Source organism: Hemiscyllium ocellatum, chromosome 11 (genome assembly GCF_020745735.1).
Source record: "Hemiscyllium ocellatum isolate sHemOce1 chromosome 11, sHemOce1.pat.X.cur, whole genome shotgun sequence".
In the NCBI taxonomy this organism is placed as follows: Eukaryota; Metazoa; Chordata; class Chondrichthyes; order Orectolobiformes; family Hemiscylliidae; genus Hemiscyllium; species Hemiscyllium ocellatum.
The window spans coordinates 51,958,185-51,985,973 of record NC_083411.1 but is presented as its reverse complement, the minus strand read 5'-3'; the positions used below and the strand labels follow the sequence as shown (position 1 = coordinate 51,985,973).

Below are 27,789 nucleotides of genomic sequence, written 5' to 3'. Positions count from 1 at the left end.
TGATGTCATGGTGCTTGTTGGAAAATTCTGGCGATGAGGCATTCTGCGAAATGACTTTGACAGTCTGCTGACTAACCTGTCCTTTTCCAACAGGGTCTTGAGGATGCTACATACTGACCTCTTCCTAATGGACCTGTGATGAAAAGTGTTTTGAAATTCTTCACAAAGGAAAAGCGATATGGAACAGTCAAATTCCTTGGAGCAGTCTGCAGCAACAAGACCAGTCCCATCCTTCACAACACCAGGGACAAGTAGAACCTCAGTACATAGTCAGATTTAGTGTTTGTGTACTGAGGAGCTACACACAGCTTGATGCAGCCACACACAAAGAAGGACAGATCATACACAAGAGAAACCAACACTTGTCACAGATGTGGTCACATTGAACCTCATATCATCCGTCATCATTTCCGCCACCTCCAAACGGACCCCACCACCAGGGATATATTTCCCTCCCCTTCCCTATCAGCGTTCCGAAAAGACCACTCCCTCCGTGACTCCCTTGTCAGGTCCACACCCCCCACCAACCCAACCTCCACTCCCAGTACTTTCCCCTGCAACTGCAAGAAATGCAAAACTTGCACCTACACCTCCCCCCTTACTTCCCTTCAAGGCCCCAAGGGATCCTTCCATATCTGCCACAAATTCACCTGCACCTCCACACACATCATTTGCTGCATCCGCTGCACCCGATGTGGCCTCCTCTATATTGGGGAGACAGGCCGCCTACTTGCAGAACATTTCAGAGAACACCTCTGGGACACCCGGACCAACCAATCCAACCACCCCGTGGCTCAACACTTCAACTCCCCCTCCCACTCCGCCAAGGACATGCAGGTCCTTGGACTCGTCCATCACCAGACCATAGCAACACGATGGCTGGAGGAAGCGTGCCTCATCTTCTGCCTAGGGACCCTCCAACCATAAGGGATGAACTCAGATTTCTCCAGTTTCCTCATTTCCCCTCCCCAACCTTGTCTCAGTCCCAACCCTCGAACTCAGCACCACCTTCCTAACCTGCAATCTTCTTCCTGACCTCTCCGCCACAACCCTCACTCCAACCTATCACCCTCACCTTAACCTCCTTCCATCTATCGCATTTCCAACACCCCTCCCCCAAGTCCCTCCTCCCTACCTTTTATCTTAGCCTGCTTGGCACACTCTTATCATTCCTGAAGAAGGGCTCATGCCCGAAACGTCGATTCTCCTGCTCTTTGGATGCAGCCTGACCTGCTGCGCTTTTCCAGCAACACATTTTCAGCTCCTCAGTAGAGTCCATCTACTCCAATTTCATGCAGTTACAAGATATTGTCTAGCCCTACATCTCGATTTTATTTAAAAACTTCTTAATTTGTTTTTTTTCAAAAAATTCCAACTGATCTTTTAATTGTAACCTTAAATATTTCCCTTATTTACCTTCAACCTGAAAGTAGCCAATAATAGTCATGTTAGTAGCTATTATCACCCAATGAACTTATGCCTTACCAGTATTGTCACTCTGCTGTGTTAGGTCCCGAATCCTGGGTTTCAATTCATCATTTTTATTAAAAAAACCTGACAAACTATGAGCCAAAAACCAATAGACAGCATGTACCACATCTAATAACGCGTATGGCAGATCAGAGTGCAACAATACTTCACAAGCTTGGCTTTAACCTTTGTCAGATAAGGGAGGTTTATTATTATTTATTAAATCAACACTGTTACTTTTCCGAATTTGCTGCGACTGTATCGATAAAATAAACATTCACCTTGTAACATAGGCACAGCCCTCCACACTGCAACAGGCCCAAGGCTGGCAAACTGACCAAAGGAACACTCCAAGAAAAACAATGGTATCCCGACAAGGGCCAGCATGACAGAATAGGGAATAAGGAATGCACCTGGAAAATAGCGGAAAGGATTTCAATTTTCAAGTGAAACTCTATGCTTACACTGTGTGGGATGGATTAAAATTTACCCTGACATCTCTACGTATGTCCAAATTCCCATTTTGTGAATTTCACTCTCGAACACAATCAGATATCTTTTCAGGTCACTTTACACAGTCATGTTGTGACATTTCTTATACATTTGCGCTTGGTTTCCATCAATCCAATGGTGTGGGTTGTGAAGAGCCCTGATTTGAGCAGTTTTGATGATAATGTACAAACCTGAACACAGGGCCTGACTGAGGAGCCTGCTATTCTAAGGATTTCACACATTGTGCAGTAAATATATCTGAGGTGGATGGCTCATGCATTCTAAACAATATCAATTGAAAATACATTGCAAATTAATAAATGAACCATTTACTTTGGTTTATAAATAGCATATATTTGATGCATCACATTGCTAATTTTAAACTATTACCTTGACATATCTCTCTCTTCATAAGAAAATAGTAGTCAAACTTGTTAGCTGTGGGATTGAATTTACCAGTTCACATTGAAATTGTTTAACTCTGCATTATTTACTATATCATTTTTAGTGCAATAAACATTTGTTATTTACTGAACTACAATTTTCAGGATAAGTCAACAAATTGATCCATTTAGTTCTGCCTTTCTTACTCTCCGATATTTTTAATTTCTCTACCATACCTCCTCCATTTTTGTAAGCCAGGTAAGGAAATCTCCAAACATTCCCAAAACCCACTGTATTACCAATCATTGAGAGCAGGTAATCAGTCTTCGAAGACCAGTTACCCCGTTCCACATTCTCATCACCCACAGCACCATGTTCATTGGCGGTATCCTGGGAGAAAGAATTGAAATGGCAAGCTCAGACGTTAATCTTTCTCAGACTAGATCTCAAGTGAAATATATAGTCACCACTCCCACAACTATTGGAAAATGGTGCAGTTCTCTATTTAGCAGCAATGTCTGTCAGGTTAGAAACAGCCAGATGTCCACAGAGAGTCTACAATTCACAATGACCAAAATCTACAAATCAACAGTATCTCAAATTGTCTTACATGGATTTTTACTGTTTTGTTTTGTTGAAATACTCCCCGTATCCTGTGGAGGGTTTGGCCGATTGTCATTCAGTAAGAACCAAAATAAATGCCTTCGGTCCATTTTCAGACATCAATGAACTATTCTTCCACTTGCACAAGAATTGGAAGTAAAATGAGGACACTCCTTTTGGCCAAAAGTCCTTCAACTTCTCATGAATGGATTATTCTTGTTGAGTCAGAAGTCAGCCTCTTACTGTGTTTCATAACAGGTGTAACTCTACTTAGCTAATCATTCAATTTCCACACTAAACATTTCTATTGAGTTAAATGATTTGTTTTCAGAAGTTACGATCAAAGGGCATTCATTCCCTGTCCTCAGGGTTTGGGCAAAGCGCTGGTTTTAAAAGGAATAGCTTCCAAGTGAATCCAAACCAAGTTGAACTTCAGCCAAAGAAAAGCTATCTAAGATTTCTTCTCAAAATGAACGGGTCTTCTCCCATATTAGAAATATAATTGTCATCCCCTGCTACCCGAGTTCATTTTACGTAATGAAATTTTAATTAGTTTTGAATGTGTGGCTGCAGTTTTGTAATCCCTATATAAGATGAAATGTACATGGATTTGGGAAAAACATGATTGCTTGTCCATTGATCTGGCAGTCTCACCTCTCACCAAATGTTTAAAGTTAGAAGATTATAAGAGAGAAGTAAATCTGTATTGCTTTCTTAGCATTCCATCATGAAATGTTATCGCCTAAATTATAACTATGCTTACTAAAGTGAGGTGTAATAGTTCTATAGTTGGAAAAGTTAAGTAACTAGTAAATAGTATGGTTCCTACACTGTTGCCTCTGACTATCAGCAAGTCACCAATTGAAAGAGCAGCACATTAATATTCAAAAGTCTTCATCTGTATTGGAGTAGGTTATTGATAGGGTAAAGCAATATTCTGAATTGTATGATTAGATAGGGCTCTCTCAGTGTGAGATCCAGAGCTAATTACTGAAAAACTTCCATTGCTTTCAAATGTTATTTACTGGTCAGCTTAGCCATCTGGCTGGATCATTAGAAGCTTTGCTAGGTGCATGATCTTTTGGCTGAATCACAAACACCAGTGGGTTTGGAAGAGTGATGATTGCATATAAAAATACAACAAAAAGTGTATTCTCTTGTACAAAATGCAATGTGTCACCACATTCAGCGTCATCTTGAAAGACTGAGTTTAATGCAAAATTTTACTGCTTTTGAGTTCATCTTTCCCTCTTCTTCTTGATACCCTCCGCTCCTCCTCCATTCACTGCTTAACATCAGCCAGGGTCTTTGTAACGGGCTCCAGGGTCTTGTCATTGGGCTCTGAGTTCTTAATTATGGACCCATCCCTGCCATTGCCACGTCTCCCACAAGCCTCTATGTCTGAGCTGGAGCCATGGGCCTGATCTCCTACCTACTGCTCTCCCTGCGAAGCTGCCACCAGTCATCGGGATCCTGGCTCAGGCCTCATCTGTGACCTCAGTGCTAGAGCCAGAGCCAGCCAAGGATCTGGGACTGCATGGGGCCCTGCCCCAAACGACTCCCGTGCAGAAACAAAAAAAAAACCACAGGAAGACCGATCACCATGGCAGCTGCAACCGCCATCAATCACCCGAAGGAGCTGTTCTCTCTTGCTGCTGCTGCTCCCTGTCTTTTGCACTGGTCCTCTGGCCCCTACACCCTCCTCTGTCTCTGACAAAAGTATAAAGGCCCATTTTCCTACAACTTTCAACTCTGAAGAAGCCTTGTACTGGACTCAACTAATTAACTCTGTTTATCTCTCTATTGATTCTGCCAGACCTTCTGTGTTCTGCAGCATTGTTTGTGTTTGTTATTAAGATATTATTCCTGCTTACTGGAGTAACTGACTCCCTGATCAATGTGGTGACACCAGCTCTTTTACACCCTCACCCATCTCCCCTATCTCACCTGAAGATTCTATAACCCAGAATATTGTGCTGACAATCATGTTCTTTCCTCAACCACAACCATCTCTGTGATAGCAATGATATTAGATCCTCATACATTAATAAACACGCACAACTCCTCTGCCTTACTCACAAGACTCCTTGCATTAAAAAATACCATCCATCTTTGCCACACTCCATTCTGCACTAACTTGAATATATTTGCACGAATTTCTGCATTGCAATGGTGGGTTCTTCAATACTTTTCAGTACATCAACCTTTACTGAACCTCCATTTAGTATCCCAGACCCCTGCAAAAATTAGTTTTAAATCCCACCATCACATTCAGCAATACCTTCAGAAAACCAGAACACTTGTACGTCCCACCTTCTCCAGAAATAAATGTGGTGATCCAACACTAATCTGTTCCGGATCGCAATGCACTCTGGAGCTTTCCTGACATCTTGCCAGCCTCTTTCTGATTGGTCAGAGTCATAGATTCATACAGCATGGAAACACTTTGGTTTAACCTGTCCATGCTGAACATAATCCCAAACTAAGTTAGTCTCACCTGCCTGGTCTTGGCTCATATCCCTCCAAACCTTTCCTATTCACGTATCCATCAAAATATCTTTTAAACGCTGTAATTGTACCCACATCCATAATTTCTCAGGAAGTCCACACACAAACTACTCTTGGTGTAAAAAAATTGCCTCATATCTTGTTCAAATCTCTCTCTTCTCACTGCTCACCTTAAAAATTGCCCGAAACATCGACTCTCCTGCTCCTTGAATGCTGCCTGACCTGCTGCGCTTTTCCAGCAACACATTTTCAGCTCTGATCTCCAGCATCTGCAGTCCTCACTTTCTCCTTAAAAATGTCCCCCTAGTCTTGAAATTCCCCATCTTAAGGAAAAGACAACTACCATCAACTCTATCTATACCTCTCATTATTTTATAAACCTCTATCAGGTCACCTCTCAACCTCCTACGTTCCAGTGAAAAAACGTTTCAGCCTTTCTTTATAACTCAAACCTTCCATACCTGGCCACATCCTGGTAAATCCCTTCTGACTCCTCTCCTGCTTAATAATACCCTTCTCCTCTCTGACTGCATTTTCTTAAACCGTGATGGGGGTCAGGGATGGGAGCAACAATGAGAAAAGAGAAAAGGTTGAGAACTGATACAGAAGATAAAGGGAGAAAGTTCAATAAACAAGGCAGGCAAGAGCATGGCGGGCTATGAGGAAAAACAATGAATTAAACACATGTATTTCAATGCAAGAGGACTGACAGGTAAGGCAGATGTACGTAGGGTATGGATAGGAACATGGGACTGGGATATCATACCCTTTGCAGAAATTTGCCTGAGGGAGGATAATAATTGGCAGCTTAATGCTTGGCATGTTGATGCTATCAGAAGGATAAAAAGGGGCACAAGAGAGGTGAGGGAATGATGTTTTTGATTAGGGAATTCAACTTGTACTTAGACAGAATATTCCTGGGTGATTGTCTAGCTATATGGATGAACTAAAAATAAGAAAGGGGTGATCACTTTGATTGGATTGGATTATAAGCCCCCAACAATTGTCACAGTAATGGTCTGGTACAAGTTAGTTTGCCCTTGAGTTTTTTTTTAGAGAGGGGATAATTGGCCAGGCTCCATCGTGCCTGAACTTTGAATGGTTCACTGGGGCCTAGTTGTTTCCCCGAACAAATACTGCTTCAGATCAAAAGCTTGAAAGACCTTTTGAAAACTTGGTCTTGTCAAGGGGACGTGGCCAGCTCTCTAGCTGTTCAGTTCAGTACGGGAGGGAGTAGAGTCATGGGGGAAACTGGAAGCCTTCTCTCTGTCCTTCTGCCCTTCTGATTTTGAACTGTATGCTGCCTGTGCCATTGTTTGCTGTTTGTGCTTAGGGATCTGTGTACTGGGATTGTTGCAAGAATTTTCAGAACAGCATCATTAGTTAGGGTTTGGATAGGATAAGTTATCGGGTATTCTGTTTTCTGTTCCTTGTAGTTCATTTTATAATTTTGCAAATAAATTTTGTTTGTTTAAAACCTGGCAGTTGACCAAGCTGATGTACTCCAGGAATATCCACTGTACACCTCATTAAACAAATAGCAAAGTTACAGTCAGACCTAGTCCATGACAGACTGGGGGCTTTTTGCGGGATTTAAACAGCGAGTGGTAGTTGCTAGTGTCTTTTATTTCGGGTGTTGATTTGGTTGGTTTAAACCGTGTTCGGATGGCAATGGCTCTTTCAATCACCAAGGAGTTCCTGGAGGTGGAAGAAGTGACCTCGGGGGTTTTGCAAAAGGCAGATAAGACCAAACTGCAGGAATTAATAGACAAGCTAGGGTTGAATTTACCTCCTAATGTGAGGAAAGATGAGATGAATTCAGCAGTAGCTCAGTATTCAAATTTGCTGGAAACACTATCAGGATCTGTAGAGATGGCAAGAATTCGATTGTAAATGAAGCAGCTTGAGTTAGAGGGGAGAGATAAGGAAAGGGCAGCAGAAATGAAACAGTTTGAATTAGAATTAAAATCAGAAGAGAGAGAAAAAGCAAACACATTAAGGGCTTGAGCCACAGAGAAAGAAAGATAATGAAGAACTCTAGCAGAAGAGAAAGAAAAAGCAAAGAGATTGAACTTTAGAAATTGACACTTAAAAAGGGAAGTCAGCACAAAAGGATGGAGATGCAGGCTGAAGGTAGGTTTAGTGAGGAAGAGAGTGAGGATGAGCAAGCCCCTGGCAGTCAGAAGCCTAGTGAGAAACTGTTTAAGTATGTTCAAACAAGGCCTAAATTTAATGAGAAGAATGTGGAAGCCCTTGTCATTTCATTTGAAAAAGAATCTAAACAAATGCAATGGCCAGTCAGTGTGTGGGTTTTGTTGATCTAAACCAAACTTGTGGGTTGAGCTAGTGAGGAATTCACATCGCTATCAGAGCAGGTATCTGGGGAGTATGAGTAGGGAAAAGAATCAATCTTAAGCGCATATGAATTGGTACCAGAAAGCCTATAGACGTTTAAAGAATCTAAGGAGGAACCCTGGTCAAACTTATATTGAGTTTGAAAGAATTAAACAAAGTAATTTTGGTAGGTGGATACGAGCTTTAAAAATAGAACAAACTTACAATACCCTTAGAGAGACAATTATTTTGGAGGAGTTTAAAAATTCACTGCCTGACATAGTGCAAATTCATTTGGCAGAGCAGAGAGTTAAAAATGGCAAGCTTAGCAATTGAAGTGGCTGATGATTATGAGTTGGTCCATAAATCACGGTCTGACTTCCTGCATCAATTTCAATCCATGAGGGATAGAAGTTGGGGAAAAGAGAAATCCTCCTGTGGAAAGGGTGTGATAGATCTCAGTGAAGATCATAAGGAGACCTTATCACAGCGTAAAAAGGAAACCCCAGAAGGGGACGAAGAAGGTAAAAGCTCCAGTGTTTTTATTGCAATAAAGTATATCACATGAAATCACAGTGTTGGTGGGCTAGGAAAAGCACAGGAAAGCCAGGCATGGGAAAGCAGGATAACCCTGGAAGTGTTGTTGGAGTGGTAACAGTGGGAGCTAGAAAGCTGCATCAGAGTGCACAAGCTGATCAGAGGTTGGTTAAGGAAGAAATGCCAGATCTGCTTTAAAAATATACCTGAAAAGGTAAAGTTTATTCATGTTAGAGTAGCAAGTAAAGAGGTTATAATATTAAGGGACACAGGATTCTCTCAGTCTGTGATGTTGAAGGATGTGGAGGAATATACTCCTGAAGGACTATTGCCAGAAAAGTTACTGGTAACAAGAGTTCATGGTGAGACAAAAAGTGCTCAATTATGTAAAATGATGCTAGAGTGACTAGAAAAGAGTGGAGAATGTGTATAGGAGTACTGGACAAAGTATCGGTTCCAGGAAAACAATTTGTCCTTGTGAATGATACAGCTGATTCACTGGTAGGTGTGCTGCCTACTGTAGTTGAAAGACCTGTGGATACTCAAGCAACTAAAGCACTGCAAGAATCTTACTTGGGAATCTTCCCTGTTTGTGTAGTAATGAGGTCACAGAGTCACCAGTTGAAGGAGGAGAGATCAAAGGGTACAGATAAGAAATCTGAAGTGGCATTAGCAGAGACTGTATTCGATCAGTTAGTTAAGATAAAACAGGAATAAATAAATAATCATCTTTATCTTTACCTGTGCAAAACTCATTGAGGTTCAGCAGAAAGATGAAAACTTAAAGCAATTGTATCAAAAGGCATATACAGAGAAGGAGTCTGAATTTATCCCTGTGTGCTATTACCTGAAAAATGATGTCTTAATTAGGAAACAGAGACCATCACATATTCAAGCAGATGAGAAATGGGCAGAGATTCATCAAATTGTATTGCCAGTGGGGTATAGAAAGGAAATGTTGCAGGTGGCACATGAATCACCACTTGGAGGCCATTTAGAAGTGAGGAAAACACAAGCTAAAATACAAAGACATTTTTACTGGACTGCACAAGAATGTAGTTGAATTTTGCCAGCTATGTCATGCATGTCAAGTGATTGGAAAACCACCGATGGTAATAAAACCTGTAACTTTAATACCTATTCCAGATTTTGAGGAACTTTTTACCAGAGTCTTAATTGATTGAGTAGGTCCCCTACCACAAACAAAAAGTGGGAACCAATATTTGTTAACAATAATGTATACATCGACAAGATTTCAAGAGGCTGTTCCATTACACAATATCACAGCTAAAAGGATTGTAGAGGAATTACTCAAAGTTTTCACTAGATACAGACTACCAACAGAGATACAGTCAAATCAAGGGTCAAACTTCACATCCAAACTATTTAAGGAAGTTATGGACAGTTTAGACATAAAACAATTCAAATCTACTGCGTACCATCCAGAATCGCAGGAAGCGTTAGAAAGATGGCATTGAACACTAAAGACCATGTTGAGGGCTTATAGTCAGGATTATCCAGATGATTGGAATAAGGGAATTTGGTTGTTCTTTTTATGATCAGAGATGTACCAAATGAATCCACCTAATTCAGTCTATTTGAATTAGTTTTTGGACATGAAGTGAGAGGACCACTAAAATTGATTAAGGAGAAATTAATATGTCAGAATTCAGAGACCACCCATTTGGACTTTGTGTCAAATTTTAGAGAATGATTAAATTGAGCTAGGGAGTTGACTCAACAGCATTTAAAAGTACCACAGCTCACAATGACTCAGCAAGTGGAATAAGAAATCAAAATATTGCTATTTTGCTATCAGGGATAAGGTATTGTGGTACTTCCAGTAATAGGTGAACCTTTAAAAGCAGGATTTAGTGGATCTTATAAAATCGAAAGGACATAGAGTGAGGTAAACTACTTGATATGAACTCCAGACTGGAAGAAATCTCACAGAGTGTGTCTTGTGGGATACTCAAAAGATATTTTGACAGGGAAGGAAAGCAAGAGAAGGTGTTAATGATTACAGCACAGAAGGAAGAGCCAAGTTCAGAGGCTTCTGAATTGGACATTCCTCAAATTAAATGGGACAATGAGGAAGTTGTCAAAAATTGGGATAAATGATTGGGTTATCTTCCTGAGAAAAATTGAAATTACCTGAAAGAGCATTACTATCACATGGGGAGATATGAGGAAATAACCTGGGAAGTATTAGCCTAATGGTGCATGATGCAGAGATAGGAGAGGCTATTCCGATTAAGCAACAAGTCCCCAGATGTAAATAAGGAGGACATCACAGTGTCGGCAAGGCTGCGTTTGTCCTGTCTGGTGCTTAGGTTGATGTCGGATGTTTTGTTTGCTCTCAAAATAGGTAAGAATCAATTATGTCCTTTCGTGAAGGACATTAGTAAACCAAATGCATTTAAATGACAATCACCAGTGGTTACATATTCACTATTAGACTTCTCTATTTCTCTTTTCTCCTTCTCAACATATCTTCACACCGACTGGTTCAGCCAAGCTTCTGTTCTTCTACTGTGTAATTTGTCGTGAGGTTTGGTGTAAGATTTTACTTTATGACACTTCTTGGGAGTACAGTGGGATATAATATAGCAGTAGAGGCACTGTATTACTAAAAGTTGCTGTAAAGTAGGAGTCTGAGAGGTTGTCACAGAAACTGTTTCCTGATCTTTCAAACATTTCCTCACCTGCCACAAGGTGGGGCCCTCAGCTTGGACAACTCTCACCACGGCTATTATGGGTACCAACATAATACACAAGATGATCATACACCAGCCCAGCGCTATTGACCAGACAGAGTATTCAACTGGTCCATATGTTGGAAGGGCAAATGTTGTTAAGGACCAGACTAAGATTGCTTGAATGAAATAAACACAGAAAGTAAAATCAGTAACATGATGAAAGGGACTTACTGTACATTTTTACATTCAGCTTAAATCACTCAAAGATGTAACATCTCCTTACGGTTAAAATGCACGGAGAGATCAGAATCCAACAAGCTCTCCACCAGAGCCAGAAAAGCCAATTCCTTTTCCCAATCATCATCTCACTGTCCTTGATGAATCTGTTTATCCCTGTGAATGGCAAGGAAGCAGAGAGACACCATCACTCGCGCTGTCCTGTCTTCAGGGCAGCTTGTTTTCTGTTGAAGTTCGTCTTGTACAGGTGGCATTGATGAACAGGTTAAACAGAGAAAGGATCGCTGAAGATTTCAAATTGGATGAACAGAGTGTTCCCTATCACTAAATCGATTATCTGTACTCCAAGATTTAAAGGTCTTGAAGGAACTCTCACACTGTTTCGAGAAGACAAGTGTTCAAGGTGAATGGGAGATGAAGTGAGGTGGCAGGTTGAGGCCAAAGGTGCCAATGAGTGGGGATTGATGATGTGGTGAAGTCATGTTGGTTGTGGAGCAGGGTTGTGGAAGATTTGGATCTGGTCAGGTATGGAGTTGGGAGTGTTTGATAGTGGAGATGAGAGGTGTGTGTTGTCTGGAATAGAGAGTGGTGGGTGGTCACATGCCCATGGGAAGTGATGTCACAGGTGAATGACTTGGTGGGAGACTGTTAATGTTATTCATTGTCAGGTCAACGTGAATGATTGAGGGAGTCATTTTTATAATGAGAGCTGATTTTAATCCTTCTAACATTTCCTGGGTAATTATAAGTCAGTCAGAACTTTCTGAAGTCTCTGTCTCTAACTCATTGGAACTTATTCAGAGGATTTTTGACACTGGGTATTTCCATGAGTATCATACATTCCCAGGCAATTCCCATATAGCCAGTGTGTTGGGACATCTGCCTGTTGGGACAGCTTCCAGCCAATGCCTGGTCTCCCAAAATCTGGAAATGTAAAATGTCGGCTCAGAAATTGCATTCATCGCTTTAGAATTGATGAGCCTGATCTTTGTGTGAACAATAGTTAAGGGAATGGAAACAATGGCTAATGTTAATTCCTGTAAACAGGTAATCAGTAAATAGTATTCCCTTGGCTGTATTCTTAGGGCACCATAAGGGCAAGAAAATGATCAAGAAACTTGTCCAATGGAATGAATGGATATGGATAGCACAGATAAAAGACATTGGAGTGTTGTCTGACCATGATGGTATTAAATAAGGAAACAGGTTGGATGGACTGAATGGCCTACTCTTATTCCTGTGTCCCAAGATAAAGGATCAGGAAGCATATTAATGTTCCTAAGCTCTATGATGATCAAGACACTCACAGGAACAATCTCATTAAGGGAATCTCCTGATTCTGTAGGATCATCATTGTGGTCAGGAAGTGAGAAGTCTTGAAACAATGTTAAGAATCTACCCATGTGATGCTTCTGTTATGAAGGTGGAAGGGAATACTTGGGGGTTTTGAAACAGTCAGAATGGACAAAGAACACAACTGTATAGAAATAGGCCTATCGGCCCTCTAAGCCTGCGCTTACACATTTTGCTCTTCCATAATAAAACTGTCCTCATGAACAGGATCTGTATCCCTCTATTCCCTTCCTATTCATGTATTTGTCCAGGTGCTTCTTGAATGCTGCTATTGTGTCTACTTCCACCATCTCCTCTAGCAGGCGTGTTCCAGGCACTCACCACCCTTTGTGTGAAAAACATGCCTTGTAGATCACTTCGAAACATCCCCCCACACCTTGAAAGTGTGTCCCCTAGTAATTGATCCCTCCACCCTGGGGAAAAAAACCTCTTACCTTCCACTCAATCCATGCCATCACAATCTTCTAAACTTCTATCAAGTCACCCCTCAACCTTTCATATTCCAATGAAAACAAACCCAGTCTGTCTAAATGTTCTTCAAAGCTAAAATCGCCATACCCTGCAACATCCTGGTAAACGTTTCCTAAGCATCCACATCCATCTGCTACTGTGGTGACCAGAACTGTATGTAATACACCAAGTGTGACTTAACTAAAGTTCCATAAAGCTGCAGAATAATTTGCCTACCCTTACAATCAATGCCACTTCCAATGAAGGCAAGTATGCCACAGGTTAATTGGATTGGAAGGATTCAGTTGCTGTGGGGTAGTTATCAAGTGAGGGCATGATTGAATAGCAAGTCAATTAGTTTCTAAATTTTGCTTTTCACTGTGGGACATGCATGATGTTGTTCACCTGTTATATCTGTATCATAGCCTTGTGATTTTGAAACATAGTTCAATAAAATTAGTTCATGAATTTTATAATCCTAAACTTTTGCCTCTGTCATTATTCATTTGACTCAAGTCTAAATCCTCACTAACTGTTCAAACCCTATAGTTATCTGCACAATATCCAGTGTAGATTTTGTAGTGTTCTCTGAAGAGGTGAAAGTATTCTCATAAATACATTTCAATTGTAATTATTTTTTTTTCCAGTCATACCCACCATTGATCCAGCTGAGACCAATGAGTTCCAACAGAGCAACTACAATGAGAATCCATCCAGTACAGAAATAATCCATTAAATGTAACCAATAAATCCCAACCTAAAATGAAATGGAAAATTAGAAAGCATTAAATGGAAAAAAAACATAACATTCAAATCTTTAAAATAGACATTAAAAGGATTTAAGAATTTATCTTTTCTCAACCGCAAAATACCCTGTTTCCTCGATTTATTCTCATTCCTTGAAGGGCTGGAATTAGTTGTGTTCCATTTTTCTTTTTTGAAATAAACAATCAATTTTGCATGTAGCAGCACGGTGGCTCAGTGGTTAGCAGTGCTGCCTCACAATGCCAGGAATGCAAGTCTGATTCCACCCTGGGTGACTGTCTGTGTGGAGTTTATAAGTTCTCCCCATGTCTGTGTGGGTTTACTCCAGGTGCTCTGGTTTCCTTCCACAGTCCAAAGATATGTGGATTATTGTGGTTTTGTTCGCCGAGCTGGAAGTTTTTGCTGCAAACGTTTCGTTCCCTGGCTAGGGAACATCATCAGTGCTATTGGAGCCTCCTGTGAAGCGCTGCTTTGATGTTTCTTCCGTATTTATAGTGGTTTGTTCTTGCCGCTTCCACTATAAATACCGGAAGAAACATCAAAGCAGCGCTTCACAGGAGGCTCCAATAGCACTGATGATGTTCCCAAGCCAGGGAACGAAACGTTTGCAGCAAAAACTTCCAGCTCGGCGAACAGAACCACAACAACGGACACCCGAGCTACAAATCTTCAACCAGACTTTAAATATGTGGATTAGGTGGATTGGCCATGCTAAATTGTTCATAGTGTCCAGGGATGCAAAGGCTAGGCGGATTAACCATGGGGAACGCAGGGTTGTAGGGTAGAGGTTGGTTCTGGGTGCGCAGCTCTTCAGAGGATCAATGCAGACTTGATGGGCTAAATGGTATTTCCACACTGCAGAGAGTCTATGATTCTGTCCAGATGTGATCTCGGTCAGGTGCAACACCTCTCTGGATTTATATATTATGATCTTTCCATGCCTTTCAATATTTTATTCACTGTTTTAACTTCCTGGGAACATTGTACTAATGATATTTATGAAATGTTCACAAAAGTCCTCCAGATATCTCCCCTTCCCATGGCCTCTACTACATTCTCAGATGACACATATTCCTCATCAACTTTCCCTCTGCTCAAATTGCAATTGTCTTTATTAAATTAAATCTGCAACATTAGTCAAAATATTTTCTTTTTATTTCTGCGATCGTGGGAATTAAAGGCAGCAATAAATATAGAGACCACAGCTTTATCCTGATGAGGAAGGTCATCACTCCATCTTCATACAGACGTTAATAATTGGTGAACACCCTGATATTGCAACATCTGATTGCTTCATCAATGATTTCTAGATTTTAGCCTCCACTGCTCAATGCAGAAATTAGTGCTGTGTGTCAATCATTCTTCATGTGTTGCAGAATTCCAGACATAAATTCTCAAATTGCTTTTCCTCATTTTAAACCAAGCTCTCTAATCTCATAAATGTAATATTCTGAGTAAAATCACATTCTATAACCGCATAAGATCACCTCTCAAAATGAACTGGTCTGCAGCCTGAAAAGTACAATTTCTTGAATCTTTCCTCATAACTCAAAACCCCAATTCTAGGGGTCAGTCTTGTGGCTCCTAGCATTACAGTCTCCAGTATCCATGTGTCTGTCTGTCTTGTTGGGAAGAACTGGACGCAGTAGTTAAGGTAAGGTCTGACCACAGTGCTGTAAAGTTTGATGACCATTCCTTCTGATTTCTATTCTACAGTTTTGTGATCCAATTGATGAGGCTTATGGACTTTGTGAAACACAGAAAGCATGACACAATCGAAGAGAACGCTGCCTGTTTAATTGACTCACCAAGGAACACCTTCAACATTCACCACTTCGGCAAGTGTCCTGCAAGAGCACTTTACAAAACTGCATTCCCCACAACCAAGCTAAAGCAGGCACCAGGCACAAAAGAAAGTTGATTTACAAAGCAAAGAATTTCAGGTGCTGGAAGGTTGAGATGGAAATCAGGAAATTCTAGAATTATTCAACAGGGCAGACATATTCAACAGGGAGATGAATAAGATTAACATTTCAGCTCAATGATGATCCTTCAGGAAGGAATTGGAAATCTTCATCAAGGGACAAGGGTACTGAGGGTGGAGAGTTGGAAATGGATTTTGCAAAGCAAGTCGGTAGGAATCCACATTTTGTTTATAAAGACATGCATAAAATGGTGGGAAGGAAAGAAGGGAGGGTGTTGTTTTCAGGGGGCAACTTGGGGGCACTCCAATTACACATAGCATCATGCTCAACTGCTCTGCAAAATCCATCCCAACCAAAGATTTCCAAACCTTCCTCGACCCAATATCCAGGATTTATAGATTCCTTGGTCCCACATGTGGCCTTGCCTGCAGTACCAGCAGTGCCCACCACTGAGCTTGTGGCACTGCTGACACTGGTGGAATGGCTGGTCAATCGGATACTCTTGCTAAGGATGGCACCTCTTCCTGCTGGTGATTGGCATGAGCCCCATTATTAGGAAATTTATCCTGCCCACTGCACTGTAAGGCTGCAGGGAATGGATAAATCACATCCTGTTGACTGTCTTCTTAGCCAGCAATACTCACATTCCACAAACAAACAAGAGAAAGAGTCACAGAATCATAGATTGTTACAGTACAGAAGGTGGCCATTCAGCCCATTATGTCCACACTGCTTCCCAGCAAGCATTATGACTCCTGCCACACACCCCTTCCTCACACCCTTTTCCAATTAAATAATCACCAATACCTCAATTGACTCACCATCACATTTCAAAGCTGTGCACTCCAGACCTGAACATGAAAAAGATCTTCTTCATTACATTTGCAAATCGCTTTAAATCTGAGCCATCTCATTCTCGATCCTTTCACAAAGGGGAACAGTTTCTCCCTATCTACTCTATTCAGACCTCATATGAGTTTGGCAATGTCTGTCACATCTTCTCTTGACCCCTCCTCTCCTCTCTAAGGAGAATGACCCAATCTCTCCAATGTATTCTCATACATTAAGTTTCTCATTTTGGAATCATTTTTGTCGATCTCTTCTGCATTCTTCCAAAGTGTTCACATCCTTCCAATATTGTAGCATTCACAACAGTGCTCAGCACACCTGGTGAGGATTAACAAATTTCTTATACAAGTTCAACATAACCTTCTTGCTATTATACCCTAATAACTCTATTATTAAAGCCCAGGATACCATATGCTCTCTCTACATGTCCTACTATCTTCAATGATCTGTGAAAAGCTGCCCAGACCACTCCTGCACTTCTTAAGTACTGCACCCCTGACGTTACAAATGTTTTCTCTCCCCAAAATGGATCGTCTCAAACTTCTTGCATTGAGCTTTACCTGGAAGCTACCTGCTCACTCCACCAACATGTCTGTGAACTTGTGGACTTTTCAACTCTCTTGCTTAGAGTTTACAATCCTTCCAAGGTTCATGTCACCTCCAAACTTTGAAACAAGGTCTTGGAACAAGACAAGGTCTATACCCTGCAAATAAAGCAGGAAAAGCAGGGCTCCCACAACTGATGTAAAACAAGGAACTATGGATGTTGGACATCTGAATCAAAACACAAACAGAAATTGCTGGTGAAACCTAGCAGCTACGGTACATCTCTGGTGAGAAAGTGGAGTTACTATTTCTCGATGATGAGTCACTGGACTTGAAACATTAACTCTGCTTTCTCCCTTCAGATGCTGTCAGACTTTCTGGGTTTCACCAGCAATTTCTGTTTTTGTTCCAATCCCGATCTCTGGCGAACTCCATTACAAGCCTTCCTACAACCCAAAAAATATTTGGTGATCACTATTCTCCATTTTATTTCACCCAGCCAATTTTGTATCCAGACTGCTATTATCTCCTTTATACCATGAGCTATAACTTTCTTCATAAGTCTGCTGTGTAACATTGCTTAAAGTGAGTTTTGAAGGTTCATGTACACCACATCAATGACATTACCCTCATCGATCCTTTCTATTACCTCTTCAAGAATTGTCAGCCATGATTTGCCTTTTAGAAATCCACGCTGACTGTTCCTAATTAACCCACATATTTATCTATGCCTCAACTGATTCTGTCATTAATATTTGTTTCCAGATTTTTATCCACCACTGAAGTTAAACTGAATTGTCTGTCATTGCTGGGCTTACCTTCATAGGTTTTTTTAACAAATAAAGGCGTAACGTCTGCAATTGTCTAACCAGTCAGCACCTCCCCTGAGTTTAGGGAAGGCTGGAAAATTATGGTCAGTGGTGCTTTAATTTCTACACTTGCTTCCCTAAATGTTCTTGGATGCATGACACCTGCTTCTGGACCTTGTCAATTTAAATATTGATTGCCTACTCAAAACTTCTTCCTGGTGAATATTGATCTTTATCATGATAGAGCTTCCTCCTCCATTAGTATAACTGGTGTCGCTTCCATCTCCTTAGTAAAGACAGATGCAAGGTATTCAGTTAACCCCTTAGTCATGTCTCTTGTCTCCATATTTCCTATATTTCAACTTGTGGGCCAAGTGCTGGAAAGTGAGATTAATGTAGAATTAATATAATTTTGGTTGTACAGACTTGAGGGCCAAAGGTCCTCTTCTGTACTATAGGATTCTATGATTCACTGAGTAAACCACCTTTTTTTACCCTAATTGACTCAACTCCTCATTTTGCTATTAATGTGCCTATAGAAGACTTTGGATTCCTTGATATGTTTGGTTGACAGTGCTTTCTCATCAGTGCTTTCTCATCAGTTAGTACATTTGGCTGGACAGCTGTCTTGAAATGCTGAGAGATGTCAGAGGTGCGTTTCAATTCCTGCACCAGCTGAAGATACCACGAAGTATCAACCTCTCCCCTTCCCTGAGGTGTGGTGATTCTCACATTAAACCATCACTCGTCGCCTCTCTGTGGCCCAGTAGGCCCATGGTGGCTTTACCTCTGACCTTAATCTTCTTATTAAACCCCCTTCACTTCTCCAATATGCTTTTCATTTCCCCTTTGAACCTTAGTGTTCTGCTTGAAGTTTTTGTCTTGACACTCATCATAACCTCACTTTTTCTTCTTCATTTTGTATTCTATCTCCTTTGTTCATCCTCAGAGCTCTGCATTTGTTTGTTCTCCTTTTGCTTTTTGAGGGAACATACCTTGATTGTACCTGAATCATGTCTATTTTAAACATAGCCCTTTGTTCAGTGACTGTTTTTCCCACCATAATTTTGTTCCTGTCTCTCTGGCTCAGCTCCATTCTTTGCCCATTGAAGTCAGCTCTCCTCCAGTTCATTCTTCTTATTCTGGACTGCCAATTATCCATTTTTATCATCATCCCTGGTCCAAAACCAAACCAGCAGTGGGGTTCTAAATGCTGGGAGCTTATTTAGACTGAACTTAATTCTTTGTGATTTATGAAACAGTGTCTCATTTTACTGAGTATCCTTGTCTAGAGAGGGTTGATTGCTCATGTGGAAACATAGCAAATGACTAAGCTACAACTTACCTGTGTTACAAACAGAAGGCCAAGGAAATAAACTAACAAACAAAGACCAGCTGTCAGATAAAGACGCTTTGGCCTAAGGAACTCAGGAAACTGGTCCAGCAGGCTTGTTATTACTGTTTCTATTGAAAACAAAAGTTATCAGTGATTAAATAATGATTTATACCAAGTCTTAGATAAATCCACCACCAGAGAAATGGCAGCCAAGAGAACTGAAGGAGCCAATGGGGAGAGATTTCTCTGTCTATGGGCAGAATTGTATAAGAGCAATGTTTGGAAAATGGAGGCTTGCTAATGTCTCCTGAAAGTAACTCACCATCTCAGGGTGGGTGATAGAAGATTCTGAGATGTGGGCTATAGGCTGTGATTCAGTGGGAACGACAATATTAGACATTTAGTTCAACAATGTGTGGGAGAACTCTCTCAGATTGTATTGCAGAAGAGTTTGCAATACTGATTGGGAAGATTGTACCTTTGCTGTTTCTGATGCCAGGCAGTTCATCTGGTTTATTTTTCCTATCGGAGCAATGAGCCACAACTGAGTGGCTTGCCACTTTATTTCAGAGAGGGTTGTTGTTTCATGCCTCACAATTAATATGTTACCACAGCACTGTGGGGCAGCAAGGTTGCTCAGTGGTTAGCATTGCTGCCTCACAGTGCCAGGGACCCAGGTTCAATTCCAGCCTTGGGTGCCTGTCTGTGTGGAATGAGTGTGGGTTGTGATGTCTGCATGGGTTTCCTCCGGATGCTTGGTTTCCTCCCACAATCCAAGATGTGCAAATTAGGTGAGTTGGCCATGCTAAAATGCCTGTAGTATTAGGTGCATTAGTCAGGAGTAAACGTAGGAGAATGGGTCTGGGTGGGTTACTCTTCGGAGGGTCGGTGTGTACCTGTTGGGCCAAAGGGTCTGTTTCCACACAGTAGGGAATCTTATCTAATATAATAACCTGTAAGACATTATATAAACCCTGCATAATTATGTGACTTAAGAGCAGAAAGGTCTCAGAAACTATCTTGACTTGGGCCACTTCAAGCATGACATACTGACAAACTGTGCTGCATGTTGTAATTGAGTACTTTCATACTCACCGAGAAGCGTACATGAATATAATGTTTGAATATAACAGTGAGCTGCAATAAATATTCTGTTAGATTCTTTAATAACATAAAGCATTGAAGCAAAATGCACATCAAGGATTCCAGGGTCTAACATATGATTATGGTTCTGAGGTTTTCCAGAAGGTCTCTCACACACAATCTCCTTCTATAAAAGGCATTAGGTGTCAGATGGGTTTTTCTGACACAATGATAGCTCTCCAGTCAAAATTACTGACAGCAATGTTATTTCATCCAGGTTTATTTGATTGAATTCAAATTCCTCAGACACTGACGTGAAACACAACCAGAAACTATTGGAAACACTCTGCAGGTTTGGCAGCATCTGTGGAGAGAAAGCAGAATTAACATTTCAGATCCAGTGACCCTACTTCAGAATGCTGTTTTTTGAAGAAGGGTCACTGGACACAAAACATTAACTCTGCTTCCTCTCTACAGATGCTGCCAAACCTGCTGAGTTCTTCCTGCAATTTCTGATTTCCAGCATCTGCAGTTCTTTTTTTGACATAGAGGTGAGGGTTGATCTCATGTCTCCAGGTCATTTATCCAGGCCTCCAGATTAGTCTGTTAACTGAATCACAACATAATTGCTGCTCAGTACATTTTAACAAATCCTGTTCCTGATGAAAAGGGTCTAGATGTACATCAAAAATGATAGTTATTATATTGAGACACCTAGAACTTGGCAGCAGAAACAGAAATAGGAGTTGTATGATACAACAGAAAGAACAAGGAAAGGGGAAGCAATGGCCTAATGGTATTACCGTTGGACTGTTAATCCAGAGATTATATCCAAGGGACCCAGGCTCAAATCCTGCCACGGCAGTTGGTGGAATTAAGAATCTAATGATGACCATGAATTGATTGTTGGAAAAGCTGACCTGATTTCCTAATGTCTTTTAGAGAAGGAAGCTGCCATCCTTACTTGGCCTGGCCTAGATGTGGCTCCAGACCTGTTGCAATGTGGTTGACTCTTAACTGCCATCTGGGCAATTAGAGATGGGCAATAAATGCTGCCTAGCCAGCAATGATCTCATCCCATGAATGAATGAAGAAAACAAAATTGTGAACAGCGACTGAACATGAATGCAGATTTTAAAAAAACATGAATTCCACTGTAAATCTTCCAGATGTTAGGTAACAATGACCTGAATATTTCTTTCCTACAACTTGGAACACGCTTCATTCAACCAAGCTGAGGTTTCATTAAGACATTGTGGAGAATTTGACTCTCGAGTAACATTGTTTTCTCATGCATTACAATCATCAGCAGTAGTTCCAAACATAATAGCTTAGATAAGTTCCTTTTATAGAAGTAGAAAGAGATTGGTTAAATTAAGTAACATTATTGTTGAACTTAAAAGATGTCATTCTTACCAAAACTTGCAAACAATGTGTCAAGTCCCAAAGTGATCAGCATGAAGCAAAATAAAATGGACCATAAAGTTGCCCATGGCAACTGTGCAAGGGCCTCTGGGTAGGCAATAAAGTCCAAACCAAACCCTGAACAATGGATACAAAACAAATGATTATATTAGTCCTGCGTACAATCACACACACTGCTACATTTAATTCCGTATAGTCACTGATGTTGAGGCAAATTCATAAAGTCTCAGCTGAGACATTCCAATTACTTCTGGAACATACCATGTGGCACACCCTGAATATAAGGATGAATGTATGGACATGAGATCAGTAATTCAGAATGGTGAGATTGTGACATCTTAATTGTGAACTGGATATGTCGAAGGCCAGTAATTTCATATCTGAAACTATGTTAAATCAGTTCTGTACATTTGTTGAATAGTGCCTACTTTCAATGGGAATCAATAATTTTAAAGAAACTTGTTTTTTTATAGGTATTTTTATTGAAAATTTAACATTTTTACAAGTTTACAAAATAAAAAAAACCCAAGCATAAACATTGATATACAATTAAATCTTAAATAAATAATAACCAAAATTTAACAAAAAAAACTCAACTAACTACTAATCTAACCGACAACTAACCAGAATGCAGAATTAAGTCTCTTACATTATTAAATTAAGAGAAACAAAAACCCAACGGATAACACAGAAATTGGGTACTGAGATACATACTGGGAATGTATTAACATCATATGTAACAAAACCCGTATTCGTGCGGGGATTCCTCTCCCAAGGGGCCACGGACCAGCCAGGTTCGCCATTTCAATTAAATAAAAGCCCTTGTTAGGACGGCCGAAATATATGTATTTATATAATTCAAGAAGGACTGCCATATTTTATGGAATAATTTGGTCTTTTGGTGCACCATATTTGTAAGGAAATCAAGGGGAATACATTCCATAACTAATCTGTGCAAAATTGAAAGTCCAGGGGGGCCCTCAGCCACCCAGTTTACCAAAATATTTTTCCTTGCATAGAAAGAGAGAATAGAAAATAATCTCTTCCCGTGCATATCCAGGGAGGGTTAGTTCGAAAAGCCCAAAAAGAGAGATACAGGGTCCACTCTAATTTCCGTTCCTAAGATTTCTGTCATAGCAGTTGCTACTTTAGTCCAATATCTACGGATCTTATGACAGGTCCATAGGCAATGTACAAAGTGCCCACCTCTATTTTACATTTGGGACACATTGGAGATGTTCCTGCCTTAAATTTTGCCAATCGATCCGGTGCTATATGGGCCCTATGAAGTATCTTCAGCTGAATAGCCTGAGTTCTGTTGCAGATGGTGATTCTTCTGGCATTTTCCCAAATGTCATTCCATGTTTCTATAGAGATTTCTAGTCCCAAATCCTGATCCTATATTTTAAGCAGATTGTCTATATCTCCCGATACTTCACCATGTAGTAAATGATAAATAGTACTGATGGAAGATACCCCCATTGGCCATAGCATTCTATATTCTCTATCTGATTTATAAAGACTATCTAATAACGTAGTCTTCTTCTGTATGTAATCTCAAATTTGGAAGTATCAAAAGAGGTCTCCATTAGGTAATCCGAATTTCTGACGCAGCTGTTCAAAAGACATCAGGATCCCTTCTTTAAATAGATCCCCTAAACAAGAGATACTCCTGGATCTCCAGAATTTGAAAGTGGCACCTGTAAACCCCAGTTGAAATCCCCATGCTCCCACTATCGGAGCATAAGGGGATGTTTTATGTGAGTTGCCCTCATTTTGCCACATTATATTCCAAGCTTTAATTGTGTTTAGTATTATGGGGTTTTTACAGTGATCCGTAATGATTTTCCTCTTGTCTGAAAATAAAAGGTTAATAAGTGGGCATTTTACTTGAGAAGCCTCGATGTCCAGCCACATTGATTGCGGGTCAGACAAGACCCAATCAGCTATGTAACTTAATAGGGAACTTAACTGATATTTCCTAAAATCTGGGAAATCCAATCCTCCCCTTGCCTGTGGAAGCTGTAGCTTCTTCAGCTTAATGAGGGGCTGTCTATGATTCCAAATAAAGAAACCCAACCAGCCTTATGATTTACATAGTGCCAGCCTCAGCAGCATCACCAGAAGCATTCTCATAGGGTATAGGAGACGGGGCAGGACATTCATTTTAATTAGTGCTATTCTACCTAGCCAGGAAATTGGAAGGTCTCCCCATCGCTGGAGGTCCTGCCTTATCCTTTCCAGTAAATGCACAAAGTTAGCCTTGTATAACTGACCAAATGCTGGGGTAATAAAAATGCCTAATTATAAAAAACCCTCCAGGGACCACTGAAAGGGAAAGTGGGATCCATCCAATAAGTGGGATATACTAGCAAGGCCACCCATTGGCATAGCCTCCGATTTTGAGAAATAAATTTTATAGCCTGAAAATACACTAAACTTAGATTAAGTGAGGCACGGACATCAAAGGATTACTGAGGAATAGAAGAACATCATCTGCATAAAGGGTAATTTTATGTTTACCTGTACCAATCCTCGGGGTCGTCATATTAGGGTCAGCCTGTATAGCTTCTGCTAGTGGCTCAATTATTAGCGTAAATAGCAATGGCGAGAGAGGACATCCCTGACGGCAGCCCCTATCCATACTGAAGTTATCCGAGCCTAATCCATTGGTAATCACAACTGCTTTGGGATCACTATACAGTGTTGAGACCCATTTGGTAAACACCTTTCCAACGCCAAAGCTTTCCAATGTGTAAAACAAATATGACCATTCAACCCTGTCGAATGCCTTTTCCGCATCTAATGAGACTACTATTCCTGGTATCTTTCCCTGATGGCAGGCTTGAATCACATTCAAAACCCTTCTAACATTATTGGATGATCTACGGCCCTTAATAAACCCCGTCTGATCCTCCTTTATGATATGTGGCAATACACTTTCTAGCCTCAATGCTAACGTTTTAGAGAGGATTTTGAAATCTACATTTAGCAAGGATATTGATCTGTATGACGCATAATCTTCTGGGTCCTTTCCTTTTTTAAGGATAAGAGAGATATTTGCCTCTTTCAGTGAAGGCGGGAGACAGCCCTGACTTGATGAGTAGTTAGTGTAAAAAATGAGGTCTGCAGATGCTGGAGATCACAGCTGAAAATATGTTGCTGGTTAAAGCGCAGCAGGTTAGGCAGCATCTCAGGAATAGGGAATTCGACTTTCGAGCATAAGCCCTTCATCAGGAATGGGTAGTTATACATGTCCATAAGTGGACCAGCCAATATTCCTGTAAATTCTTTATAGAATTCAGCTTGAAAGCCATCTGGGCCAGGTGCCTTACCGCTCTGAAGTTGCCTGATTGTGTCAAGTATTTCTTGGATTGTTAGGGGAACATTCAAGACCGATATCTGTTCCTGAGTTAGGTCCAGAAAGGTCAAGTTTTTTAAAAATGATTGCATCCTCCAAGTCCTGTCTTCACAATCCTGTGATTTACATAAATCAGAATAAAATTTTCTAAAGATTGCGTTAATCCTTTTACGATCATGAGTAAAAATACCAGTACTTTCCTTGATAGACGTGATATTTGAGGGGCCTTCTTTTTCTTTGCAAGAAATGCTAAGTATTTACCAAATTCATATGACCTTTGTTTTGCAAATAATATTTCCCTCTTAGCCGTTTGGGTAAGCGTGGTGTTTAAAGCTGTCCTAAGGGCCATAATCCTTTGCAATTTGATAATAGAAGGTCTGTCAGCGTATGCTGTTTCAGCTGCTTTTAAGCGAGCTTCGAGCAGACGCTGTTGTTCTCCCTTTAATTTTTTCTGGGTCGCTGAGTATGAGATGATCAAACCTCGTGCGTAAGCTTTGATGGTCTCCCACATCATTGATTGGTTGCTAGCAGTACCTAAATTAATTTCTAAAAAAGTTTTAAATTCTTGAGAGAAGTACTTTACAAATTTACTGTCTTTCATCAGGAAGGGGTCCATACGCCAATGCCAGGGTGATGTCTCATTGTTCCTCGCCTTGATTTCCAAATATACAGCAGCGTGATCAGAAATTGTAATACTGCCTATTTTACAGGATGATATGGAATTTTAAAAAATCGAGGGGCAAAAAACAGATCAATTCTGGTATGGCATTTGTGTGGATTGGAGTAAAAAGAAAAATCTCTGCCCTGTGGATGAAGGCATCTCCATATATTTAATAGTCCTAACTCTTTGTTCAAGTCCACCAATTGTCTAGATCTGGGAGATACTCCTGCAGTACTCTTGGGAATCCTATCTATTTCCGGATCCATAATACAATTAAAGTCTCCCCTATAATTGTATGACAGGCACCGAGAGCCATCAACTTTGAGAAGGCTTCCATTATAAATTTAAAAGGAAGTGCCGGGGGCAATACAAATTTAAAATCCCATATTTCTCTCCATTTATAAGGGCTTTAATCAGAATATATCGTCCAGATTCGTCTTTTATCTGATTTAGGATTTTGAAAGGGAAATTCTTCCGAATAAGAATAACAACTCCCTGCGTTTTGAGCTAAAAGAAGAAAAAAAGGCCTGATCAAATCCACCCTGTCGTCATTTCAAGTGTTCTTTATCCAATAAGTGTGTCTCCTGTAGGAGAGCTATATCAACCTTTCTTTCTTGAGGTTTGATAATATTTTCTTCCTTTTGACTGGTGAATTACTCCCTTGACATTCCAGGTGCACCACTTAAGCGACTGATCAACCATAATCGTCCAGGCAAATCCGAGACCCCTCGGGAGGGGAAACCCTATCCGAACATCCCGAGCATAGAGCATATAAAATTCACAAAAATAAAGGCTCTCTAATACACTCACAACAGTAAAATAAAAAACTATTTTGAAAGAAAAAAAATATAAAACGTATTTAAATGGAGATTTTCCCCCTTGTTCCCGGGGGTATCACTTCCTTTCCAAACGTCTATTGTATCCCCTCCAAACCAGTGCCCCACCCTTGACCCAGGCGCTCCTCAATAGGATGAAGAAAATTCAAATATACTACAGAACTAGAGTTAACAGTGAGCACCCTACTCGTCCTACCCCAACCTACACCAACGCCTGGATATATTTGGTAATGTTAATACCATGTATAAACATATATAACTATGAAATTACAACCTCCACAAGTAATAATTAAATATAATAATACAAAATAACAAGGGAAAACAACCCCGCTCCTAGAGACAGGTAAAATAGTATAAGGTAATCACCTCCCCCCACCAACATTAACTAGACCCCCCAGCCTATATATATATATATATAATAAAAAACACAAGGAGGTGGAGAAAAATCGTTAAGTAGAGAACAAATAAATAAATCCCTCTCCCCACCCCCCCCAGATAATATTAAACAGTAAGATAAAAAAATGATTAATATATTAAAAAAAAGGGAGGGTGGGATGTAAACCGGAGTGGGGGGAAAGCAAACCAACATCAATTATCTCTTACAATTTATCTTAGAGAGTCCAAAAATTCCTTGGTCTTTTCCAGCGATCTGAAGTTATACATGGACCCTTCATGGTTAAAGCGTAGCGTCGCTGGGTAGCGCAAGGAGTACTGAATACTTAAGTCCCTTAAACACTTCTTCGCCTCATCAAACACCTTCATCTTTCAGACCAGAGCTGGGAAAAGTCCTGGAATAACATGATCTTGGATCCTTTATAGATCATGGCTTGGAGATATTTTCCAAGATTTCTGGAGGCTTCTAAAAGTATCTGCCTCTCCTTATCACTCTGCAGCCGGAACAGGACCGGGCGGGGACGCTGGTTTGAGCCGGATCCGCGTATTGCAACCCAGTAGTCCCATTCCACCCTTATCTGGCCTGATCCAGCCTCCAGATTTAAAAGCTGTGGAAGCCACTGTTCAAGGAACACTGTAAGCTGGCCTTCCTCTTCCCGTTCGGGAAGGCCCAGCAAATGAATATTTTTTTCTACAGCCTCAATTCTCAAGGTCGTCAATGTGATTCTCTAAG

At 40.6% G+C, this 27,789-nt stretch overlaps 1 protein-coding gene across 1 annotated transcript in view; it reads left to right on the top strand.

Moving 5' to 3' along the window:
* The first annotated feature begins 7,128 nt into the window (after nucleotides 1–7,128).
* The window catches only part of LOC132819986 (sodium- and chloride-dependent neutral and basic amino acid transporter B(0+)-like), a 90,003-nt gene continuing 69,342 nt past the window's right edge, over nucleotides 7,129–27,789 (top strand). The window contains exon 1 of the mRNA XM_060831919.1: nucleotides 7,129–7,254. Coding sequence (XP_060687902.1) covers nucleotides 7,129–7,254 — 126 coding nt within the window. The remainder of the gene's footprint in view (nucleotides 7,255–27,789) is intronic.